General features: G+C 29.3%; 2 protein-coding genes across 2 annotated transcripts; both read right to left on the minus strand.

The window, feature by feature from the left end:
* Positions 1 to 359: 359 nt before the first annotated feature.
* LOC118065206 (protein scarlet-like) lies at positions 360 to 4,169 on the minus strand. The gene is made up of 14 exons (XM_035080353.1): positions 3,739 to 4,169; positions 3,591 to 3,639; positions 3,444 to 3,493; positions 3,219 to 3,358; positions 2,849 to 3,019; positions 2,530 to 2,768; positions 2,261 to 2,453; positions 2,163 to 2,188; positions 1,958 to 2,063; positions 1,642 to 1,869; positions 1,425 to 1,560; positions 1,249 to 1,354; positions 720 to 820; positions 360 to 651 (listed from the first exon to the last, which is right to left on the minus strand). The coding sequence occupies exons 1-14, from the start codon at positions 3,896 to 3,898 to the stop codon at positions 476 to 478; spliced, it is 1,881 nt and encodes a 626-aa protein (XP_034936244.1). The 5' UTR covers positions 3,899 to 4,169; the 3' UTR covers positions 360 to 475.
* Positions 4,170 to 6,016: 1,847 nt separating this feature from the next.
* Positions 6,017 to 11,559, minus strand: LOC118065205 (protein white-like). Its single transcript, XM_035080352.1, is given in 13 exon segments — positions 6,017 to 6,250; positions 6,482 to 6,653; positions 7,010 to 7,115; positions 7,462 to 7,690; positions 8,047 to 8,178; positions 8,256 to 8,362; positions 8,365 to 8,585; positions 8,669 to 8,807; positions 8,913 to 9,111; positions 9,228 to 9,538; positions 9,900 to 10,137; positions 10,692 to 11,011; positions 11,428 to 11,559. Coding segments are annotated over 12 exon segments (2,049 nt in total). The 5' UTR covers positions 10,785 to 11,011; positions 11,428 to 11,559; the 3' UTR covers positions 6,017 to 6,148.

The following is an 11,559-nucleotide window of genomic DNA, read 5'->3' on the forward strand; positions in this document are numbered from 1 at the left end:
GATATCCTCTCTCTCTCCACTCACCTCAAGCCGACGACTACGAGGACGCACACGTTATACGCACATGCTTGCTTGCTGTAGGCTCTTTTTACCTCGCTTGCAGCGGCAACAAGCGGCTTTAGATTGCTCTATGGTAAAAATGGCCGCTTTATGTTGCTTTCCGGAGAGGTGTATTTACCTCCAGCTCTCGCATTCTATCGATGCGCCATCTACAGGCGCCCGAAAAATTACCGTTGATCGGCCATTTTCATACATTTCTACATTATCGACATCGTAAAAATATAAAAAATTTGCGCATTTTTGCACTTCTTCTAATAACAAATTAACCATTAAATGTGTAATCCAAACATCTGCAAGTGTTTTTTTATTTAAATTGCTTTTATTACTTATTTAAGATGAATTGTAGTTAACATTTTATATAAAGATGTACAAAGTTTAATAATTTTTTTCAAAAGTATCGCTTATATTTATACATTCATTTCGTTCGGCATCTTCTCCAGAGACAAAAATATCCCAGAAGATGGAAACAAATGAACATTATGGCCATAGCAAGAATATCTATCCAGAAATTGTCTTCATGGAAATCATAAAGCTCCATTACTTCAGATCCATCTCGAATACAAGGGAGTTCGATTCGTTCTAGTTCACATGCTGTTAAAAGTATGTTAATGAGAAAGCTAATTTTATAAATATTTACAGATGAACATTTGTAAACATACATATATTGTGTACGCCTTGCCATTGAACGATTGTCAAGGCCTCGGTTGAATGCAAAAGCCATGATATGTATCTAACCCACTTCACGTAAATCGGCAAGGAGCTAGAATAGTAAGTACAATTCTTAATAATAGCGAAACAATTATTCCTACAATAAACAAGTAACAATAGTACAGAAGACGGAAAAGAAAATAAATTGATCTAATTAAGATGTCTATAAACTTTCTTTTAGAGTTTACAATACGGATCGTATCAGTTTCCAACTTCTCAATGAACTTTTATGATATTGACAATTTAAATTAAGGAGAAGAAACCCCGAAACCTCAACCTGGTATTTATTTGCATGTCAATTTATTTTCCTTTTGATTTATTGACATAAATAAAGTAGGTTTGAATCCTTGACCAATAAAAGCTAATACCTGACCCTAGGAAGCTAACAAAGATAGCAAATCTTTGAACAGTTATTCAACCCAAATTTTTCTACCTGATCAATTATTAATTCACGGTCAAGTCCGGGTACATTCACCCTACCTGAGTTTTGCAAAGGGGCCCATAGAAATCATCAAAATATAATCGAAAGGTACAAGATATGCCATTCCTAATGAAATTGACTCGAATGCTGCTGAAAAAAAGCATCCTAAAAGCATAAAATAAATAATATCAATATCATTTGGATTTTTATTGTAAATGAATAAGAGAAAACTAACCACAGGCTGTAGAAACATTCATAGTAAAAATAGTGACAAGTAAAGTAAGTCCAAAGGCTTCTATTGTACTTCGTAATCCTGTCAGCCAGTAAATTACCATAGTGAAAAGGACAGGTTCTAAAATTAGTCCTGGTACCTGCAATGAATAATAAATACTCTGTCAGATATTTACAAATTTAGCAAATTAAACATTATAATTTTATGCAACTTTGCTTACCAACGAAATCATTCGAGAAAGGTAATAAATATGTGTAGGATACATAGCAGCTCGATGTTCTCTTGTAAAGAGTGCTAATTCTTGTGGAAACAATGATAATGTTGCATACATTGGAAAAAAGGTATTCTCTGCTACAAGGATGAAAAGAACTCCTTGAACTGCTTGAATGCCAAGTTGATCTAGATTTATTGCACCAATGAAACAAAGACCTGCCATCATAGCGACGCACTGGAGATTATAATAGCAATCTATAAATGTGTTAGCTAGCAATCAACTTTTTAATCTTCAATAATATTTTAGATCTTCTCATATGTACCAATTTTTGGAGTATCCTGAACATTTGTACAGAAGGATCTCTTAACACTTGCAAAAATCCTCTATGAGTCAGCCAAAATAATCTTGACCACCATCTAGGTTCTTGGCTAAACATCAATAATTAATCACTAATTATTCTAATTAAGTATCAAATATATATATTTATAAACTCATTTTTTGTACATTCTTGAGAGTTACATACTTACAAATCATTGCAAATATCTAATCTCCACTGAAAAAATCAAACAGAAGTGATAAAAAATATAAAACATGATTGACGAAGTGAATTGAAGTTTTAACTTACATCATATGATTTAGATATATGAATTTCATGTTGTAATGCAATATCTATTTCCTTGCAAGCTTCACTGGTGAGAAAAGCATCACAAATGCTTTGGGCTGTTCGTCTACTATTTTCTTCATTTCTTGGTGTAATAGCTAGAGTTGCAACTAAAAAGTCTGCTGGATTGTAATTTTCTGGACATTCAAAACCTTGTCTATAATTTAAACAAAAGACATAAATAATCTATTTCTGTTTTATTAAGAAATCATTAAATAAATTTCTTATTTTACTTGGCAAAAAATCTTTGTGCAGCTTCTTGTGTGCCAGCAAAAGCAATTCTTCCATCAGCAACCAAAATAATTTTATGGAACTCTTTGAAAATAGCAGAACTCGGTTGATGGATTGTACAAAGAACAGTTCGACCTCGACTAGCAAAAGAGGTCAATTGTGAGATAAGAGCTGTGGCAGAGGTCGAATCTTGACCCGTAGTTGGTTCATCCAAAAATAAAATTTTTGGATCAGTTAACAGCTATAAAAATATTTTTTAATTACAACATTGAATTAATGAGTATGTGAGTAAGTAGATTATTTCATTTAATTGATTCATACTTCTGTTGCGAATGCTAGTCTCTTCTTTTCTCCACCAGATAAAACCTTATCATCTCCACCCGTTCCAATCATCACATTTTTTCTGTTATATAAATTGACTTCTCGTAATAGAATGTCTATTCTTTCTTCTATTTCCCAATTTGGTATTCTTCTGTCCAATTTCATTCTAGCCTGTTGAAGTAGAACAGTTGAATATAAATAAAACTTCTTTGATAAACAGTTTTCACTCTGTACTATCAGCAATTCATTTTAGCATGTATTACGGTTTGATAATTATTATTAAATTATCCTTAAAGTCGTTGTAATAAAAAACATTATTATTAAGAAAAAACTTTGTGAGTTACAGCTTGTGATGAACAAAAATATTCACCATAAACCACAAATGTTCAAGTACTGTCATAGTTCCAATAAAAATATCTTCTTGATGCATAAAGCCAGTGCAATGTTTCATGTAGGTAGGATCAACCGGCTGTCCATTGACTCTGATTTCTCCATGAACAACAACACCAGCTGATAATTGAAACAATAAATCACCATCAATATCACCTATTTCAATTAATTAGTATGATCAATAATATTCTCGAAAAATACTCACGTCCTGTTCTGAATGCCAGAGCTGTCATCAATGAACTTTTACCAGCTCCACTACAAATAAATTATTTTCCATTAGACTAATAATTGCAAAAAGATATTCAGAAATGATATATTAGTTGTTATGAAGTCAATTACTACAGCAAGTTACCTTCCTCCTAAAATAGCTGTTAGATCTCCAGGTTTAACAATTCCACGAACTAGAAAATCAATTCATCTCATTGAAATCATTATAAACCATTAAATAAAATATGACAAATTTTATTTAACTAAGTAAAAGTAGTTTTTATTCAATTTACCATTATTTATGAGTTGTTTGCAAATGCTACTGTTACGATTCATTGCATAAACAGATAAATCACGCCAAGAAAGTGTAACACCCTGTATTCTTACTGGTGATGTTTCAATAACAACTTTAGATATTTTTTTTCGTTTATTCTTTCCCGAAAATGAAAACATTTTAAGTTGATTTGTAAATTCTCAACTTTCTTTTAACACTTTGAATCAGAATATAAGACTATCAATTACAATTTTACAGAGTTACTCCACTTATTTAAATCACACATTACACTGATTAAATTAATTTAAAAAAATATGATAATATATGAGAAAATTGTAACATTTTTTTTGTGTGAATAATTATGCCTGTCATCCATTCCCTGTTGAAGGAAGCCTTTGCGCTGAAACACGACTGAAATCGCTTAGTTTCCGAACACGACTGTTGCAAGGGATTGTCATAGCTCAGTTGTATTATATGAAAAGAACCGATACTTGGTCTTACCAGCTACTATCGATTAAATTTATTTATATTTAATCTTCATACATCTTTTACTACATAAAATCCTACAATACAATTATCAACACCACATGTTCGAGAGTTATCATAAAATGTGCATAATAAAAGTCAATAATTATTAATTGATTTTAATAAACAAAATAATTTACTTTATTATCAAAGTTAATCATTTTTGTAACTCATAAAACTCTTGATAATCTTTTAACATAATTTGATAAAATATTACCAAAAGATGTTATATTTTTACATGATATTCAATGTAGCAATTAAGCGTTTATGAAAAACAGATAAAATATATCGTAATAGTATTTGAAGTTATCAATTTGTTTACGTTGCAGTTTATTTCATTTATTAATAAAAACAATATTGATAAATACTTATGGAATATTTGGAATTAATAATTTATTAAATGAAATAATTAAAATTATCAAGAAAAATAGATAAAATTTTGTTTTCAATGATTAAAAAAATTTTCCACGTTTTTTTTTTTCATTGTTATCTTTTAGGTATCAAAAGTTTAATGAATTTTTTGTTTTATTTGTCACATTTTTTTTGCTTTTTTTATAGATTTAATAAATTATTTGAATATCTTATTTCATGTGATAAATATAGTACTTTATGATGGCGTGTGTTACATAAAAATTTGAACAAGTATCCTTGTGCATCTAGAACTTGGTAGGAAATTAATCGAAGAACGAAACTCTACACTACTTGGTTTACTTTCTGTAGTAAAAAGGGAAATTCTTGTTAGAGAAAAACAAGGATAAACCTTTTTATTGTGTCAAGAAATAAATAGGGATTAAATTTACAATGTCCTAGCCTTTTTTTTTAAATGAAAATATTCATAAGGATCTGATTTAATTAAAAATTTTACAATTTTAATTTCTAAATTCAAAGCCATTTAAAAAAATTTATTTCTTCATACTGCTGCCAGGTTTTCATTTAATTATCACTTTTAATATTAAATTATTCTAATCAATAAAAAATAATATATTCTATATAAATGAAATATTATCACTAATCATTATTTAAATTAATTAACATTATTTATTACATAAACATAAATCATTAAAAAATTATTACCCAATGCTTAGAGTCAACTGAAGGCATAGTAAATACATTTGCTGATTCCGCAAAAAAGGCCGATAAAATACGCTAAGAAATAAAACTGAAAATCATTGAAATGATAAATATCATAAATATGTACTTCATTACGCATTGACGTAACTTCTAAAATGATATCGAGTAACGGATATAACTTCTTTACGACCATACCACCAAGATATTGCTCTGTCTCATGATTAAATTTCGCATTACATTTGTTTGTATGAGTGAATTTGTTTGCCATCTTTTCAGGGCATAGATATATTTTTTTTAACCCTTGATGTGGTCACACGGTGTATTTATCAACCGGTTTCTTACGATACTGATATCGATGTGGTCTTGTTGTCGTGGACAGGAAATGCCCCTGGAATAAGTACACTTAAAATCATTCACGACAGGTCGTGGGGTATTTGGCAGTATAAATAAATACCAAAATGTTGTGTCATATAAATTTCATAAGATAAATATAGAGCACAGGCCACTGGGTTGCTAAATGCATCAACACTTTCATGACAATCAATCATTTTTATTTAATTAATAAAGCATATTATCTAAATTCCATGAGTTCCTTATCAGCGAATAATGGAAAGAAACAAGGTTGATTAGAATACAATTTCTTCATACATTTGATATTTTTTATTAATATTTTTTCAATCATAAATTAATATATCAACAATGGTATAATTGTCTAGATATTTACAGTTTTTAAAAATACAAATTAAACCAACTAATAAAAGCTATAATTTAAACATTTATGATTAATTAGATGTAAGATTGTAATTTGATGCTCTCAGCTGCATACATTTTTCTTAATGTCGACGGAGAGTTTTGGAAAACAAGGCGAGAAATGCAAGCAGACGTAGACTGATGATGAGACAGAAAAGACAGACGATGTCTAATGTAAAGTCATTCTGAAAATGAAAATAAGATGATATAACATTAGAAAATTATCTATAGCAGCAGGAAGTTAATAAAACTACTCCAACAATAGTTCATGGATTATCAATCTTCTAGATGTATTTACTAATATGATTTCCTTATAGAAAATCAGCAAAACCTTGTTGATCATCAATAACTTTCACTGATTTATAATAAGAAAGTATACTAAATGAAGTATTTATTAAATTAAATGATCCACGAACCTCGTTGAAGTTGTATGTTTGCAGGACCATATGTCCACTCTTGGGACAGGTTGCGTTGCTACGTGTGCAAGCAATCGTTTCGACCTCAGACCACTGATTTATTAGCAAAGCCTCATTGCCGTAACGAAACCAGGAGAGGTACGAAAACCATTTGAAGTACGACGGTACAGAGCTGTCATAAATAAACAATAAATTTATTAAATTATTTATGAGACCGTTACAAAAATTTTTATAAATTATTGCAGTAATAAATTGAATGAAATGTCTTAATCATTTAAGTTTGGATGTTTTATGTATAGCTTCATTAAATAAACATGAAATTTAAATAACGATCGATGTTGGAAAATGAGGAGACAATTATTTCTTGAAATATCTAAAAATGAATAACTGGTGAAGAAAGGCTTAACTCTTATTTCAAATTATCATAAAGAAATGCTATCACTTGGTATCAAGTATGTTTTTGGAGGACAATAAATTTTCTTTATTAAATAATAGCTAGATAGATTAATAATGTTTAAAAATACTTACGCAGTATTTAGAAAGAATCCTCCAAACAATAGAAATGGAATGATAACAGGTGGACCAATAGATAAAGCCATTGAAATATTTGTACTTGTACAAGAGATCAGATATCCTGTTAAATAACATAATGATATTAAATATAATTACTCCAAGATTATTATGACAATTTTGAACAACATTAACAATTTAATTATTGCATAAACAAGCATTCTAAAGTTGTGGATAAACATCCCCCGCGGTGGTGTTTGTTCAAGTACGGTCATTGAAATATAATATTTATGATCTCTGTAATTCTATCAAGTGAGAATAAATACAAAAGAATCCTTGGCGATTCAAATGGCATACTCATATTGCAAATATTCAATAAAAATATAAGTCTCAATTCTCTTTTATTTATTTCCAATAAAACTACACTTTTAAGCTAATTATAATCAACGAGTTTTGCTAAATTTGCTTACCAAATGAAGTGGCCACGTTTGCTACAAGTATCATGACACCAGCAGCTATAAAAAAATGACCAGCACCTGGATAAAGTCCAATTAAGGGATAAACTATGGATATAAAAAGTAGAGGAATGGCTATGAATATTGGAGTTTCTGCTAGAGTTTTACAAATAAAATACACCTCTGTTCTGTACATTCCATTACGATGTTCACGTAAAAATATCGGAAGCTCGGCACAAAAAACCTGGAATCAATTACAATTCTGTTCAGAAATAATCTCTATATTACATACTTTTGATGTATATGAAATTAAGCTTTACATGTTTCCTACTGTGTTTTGGAGATAAGCAGAATAAATTTTAGTTTAAATGAACTTATGAGTATGTTCAACTTGCAAGAGGTGTTTTACTGAAACTCCAAACATAATTATGGAAAATGTATGTAAAGTAAAAGTCAAGTTACAAGCATGAGTTAATGTTTAAGTGTATTCTAACATCATTATAAGTTAAAAAAATATTTTGAAATTATTTTTTTTTTATATTTTTAAAAATTTTAAATTATTTAAAAATGTTTCTTATTATTGAATGAAATAAAACTTACCGTTATAACTGCAAATACATTCTGGAATGTCATATTAGTTAGGAATATAAAGAGTGCACCATTAATGTTCATTACTCCGTCTTGATCTAATACTTGACCATAGTAAATAACTCCAATTAGAAGAGAAACCATCTGAAGAAAAATTTTCATAGGTTGTGAAAATATTATCTTTGGAGGAGTAATTTTATAAAGTCGAGTTGAAGACTTACAAATGTTTGAAGTAAACGAACTTTGATGAGGATGGGTTCTTTGATAACTGACAGCCAGGAACGCCATAAAACAGCACGAAACTGTTCACACCAAGAAGCTTTATAGGGTGATTTTTATCCTTAAATTTTCTATCTTTTAACAAGTCTGTAAATTCATTCTGAATAGCTTCAGCTTCCAGTGCTATTTTCATTCCATGATCACTACGTTGGAATGCATCACATACTGCATTTATTGTATGTCTACATTCAGCTTCTTTACCTGCTACTACTGCCAAAACTTGAACAAAGTAGTCTGCTGGATTGTAATTACTTGGACATACAGCACCCACCCTAGACCAATAAATGATTTTAGTGAATATAAATCTCCAATTCATTTATTGCATTCAAAAAAATATTTTGACAAATTTTATTACGATTTAAAAAAAGTATAAGCTTGTTCAGGTGTTCCCATAAATGCTACTCGACCTTCTGCCATGAGAAGTATTCGATCAAAAAGAGCAAAAAGTTCAGAAGAAGGCTGATGAAGAGTAGCAATGATTGTTTTGCCTTGAGCTAAAATATTTGATTTATTATGTTTTGAATTAAACAGCTGATGCTAATTTTCAACTTCAAAAATTTCAAGAAATAAATTACTGCTAATTTAAAAATAATTATTACCAGCTAAATCTTTCAACACTGAAACCACCTGATGTGCCATGAACGAATCAAGCCCTGAAGTGGGTTCATCACAAAACATCAAAGGAGGATTTGTCAATACTTCTGAAGCAAAAGCGAGTCTTTTTCTTTCACCTCCTGAAAGTCCCTTAACTCTACCTGGTATTCCAATAATGGTATTTCGGCATTTCGTTAAAGCAAGCTATAAAAAAGTAATCATTACATGGAATTTATTAAAAGATTTTTTTTTTAGATTAATAAAGAACATCATTTTCTTAATATTTAATTACTATCAGATGAAAAATTAACATTTATTACTTCTGATATAACATCATTAACTCTTTCAACTCTTTGATAATAAGGAATGTGCCGATCCATTCGCACCATGGCTTGAAAGAGTAAATGCTCCTTGACAGTTAAAGTACCAATGAATAAATCATCCTGCTGTACGTATGCCGTTCTCGACGTAAGTACACTTGGCGTCACTCTTTGGCCATTTGCAGCCATCATTCCAGAGACCGTTAGACCTCGACCAGATTGAAAGGTCAGAGCGTTTAATAAAGTTGTTTTTCCTGCTCCTGATGAGCCCATAATTATTAATAATTCTCCTGGATATGCCACGCCTGAGACTAAAAATATATTTCGTTATTTTACCATTTCTTTATTAAACTCAATAAATTCAAAACATTTTAAAATCTCGAAGTATTCCAAATTTCTTTTTAAATTGATAAAAAATTAGTTTTTCTTTCAAATACCATCTGATAATCCAATGCTAAGCTAAAAAAATATAGTCTTAATCTAATTGATTTTATTATTTTCAACAAAGACTAGCAAAGAATTGATGATCGTAAAAAGTTTTTGAATATCTTCTGGTTTTCAATGGATAAATTTAAATTGAAATGGTCAAGCTAAGAATTTTGGAAAATAAAATTACATGACTTTATACCAAACCATATAAAAGCAATAGTATTATCTTTTAATTTTTTTTACCATCTTTCAGGATGTGCCTCTGTTCAACTGGTTTTCTTCTGCGGTAAAGACGTTCCCATGCCCGTGTACTTCGAGTGGTAGTATAAACATTCACATCACTCCACGTATAAGTAATTTTATCAGGAACCTCTAGTATTTTTTCACCTTCCGATCCCGACGAAACAATCGGTTCCATTCGTAAAACATTTTCCAAAGATGCATCACGAGTATTTGACAATTGTTCTCCTTTCGCTTCCCACTGTTTTAATTAATGTTTTTTATTTCAAGATTTAATATTAATTACAATAAATTTAATCGATATAATTACTGATTATTTATTAGTTAATTTATTGTTTTTGAAAGAAAGGAAATTTTGTTATCTTTATTGAGTACCGATATAATTAACTGGGTTCATCTCATAACTTTGATTATTTTTGTAATAGGAATGGTAAGTTATGCAATAAGAATATTATCTTTATTTAACTCTTCTTCCTTCATTATATCATTGTAAATTAACAAATTGATAATTGTGCAAACTAAACAGATCAAAAAATAAATTTAAATATTTGTAAAAAAAGAAATTTTTTTAGTTATCAGTTGAACGTTGAAAACGTATAAGACTTAGCAGTCCCCTTTGACAAGAATATCTTCTCTCCATAATCCCTTTGGAGTTCTCGATTTCTCTCGAGAAGCCATTCCCTTCTTCATCATGATATGGCTTCAAATTTCCTTCTCTACTTGTTATCCTTCTCTCATTGATTGTTACAATCAATAACATTTTTGTCTAAAGTAATAAATATTAAATGTACTCACAATGCTTATTGAATTATAATTTCGTTGGGTTGAACTTGTTGAAGCAGTTGGAGCTGGTTGAATTAAAGGCTGGCTTTCTTCAGTGGCAGTCATTTTTTACGTGAATTATAAAAGATTATTTCTTGAAAAAGAAGAGGAAATTTCCAAGCTTCAAAGATGATAAAAATTACTATCGTTTGTGAGACGTTTTTGCAATTTCTTTCATTGTTTGTGATAAAGTATCATTTGCAACAGTTTCTCAGTCATTTTTATCTATTTCGCTTTTTCACTTTATAATTTCTTCGATAAATTAAATTCAAATTATTTTGATTATTTGTTATCTGAAATAAAAATATTTTTAAAATTTATATTTACCAATTAAATAGCAATAAAAGAAATTTTTAAAGTGTTTTGAATTTGTTTTTTATCCATAATAATATATGACGTTATTGAATAAAAAAAATACACCCGTGCAATAAATAAATTTGTATAAGTTATTGACTTTCTAATCAGTCAATTTCTTTCAAGTGTTCGAATGGAACTATAATCGCTTTAATACATCATATAGATTTTAATCTATGTTTTACAACAGTGAACTTTATTTCACATCTCAATAAAATAATCATGAAAAAACATAGTTAAATTATCTCTATTAATGTCTGAGAAAGTATAATTATTAATTAATGAGAGAAATTAATTGGAATTTTTTCTTAATTTCTATTACTCTATCATAAATATGCAACTCAATTGGACTTACATTACTGATACTTTTTATACAATTAATTGAATTATTTTAACTACTTCACCACTTGAATGATGATAGTTCACAAAGAAATAAATGATAGTTTTTTTACAATATTCACGTGATAAATTAACGTTTCGAAGTGGG

Source organism: Chelonus insularis, unplaced genomic scaffold (assembly GCF_013357705.1).
Source record: "Chelonus insularis isolate UGA/USDA-ARS -01 unplaced genomic scaffold, ASM1335770v1 contig_273_pilon, whole genome shotgun sequence".
NCBI lineage: Eukaryota > Metazoa > Arthropoda > Insecta > Hymenoptera > Braconidae > Chelonus > Chelonus insularis.

Excerpts from the sequence above, each read along its gene's own strand:
- LOC118065206 (XM_035080353.1), bottom strand. The coding sequence starts at position 3,898 with ATGTTTTCATTTTCGGGAAAGAATAAACGAAAAAAAATATCTAAAGTT. Across the intron at positions 3,020-3,218 it reads TTGAACATTTGTGGTTTATG|GCTAGAATGAAATTGGACAG; the intron begins GTGAATATTTTT and ends CTACTTCAACAG. Across the intron at positions 2,064-2,162 it reads TTAGATATTTGCAATGATTT|CCAAGAACCTAGATGGTGGT; the intron begins GTAAGTATGTAA and ends ATTGATGTTTAG.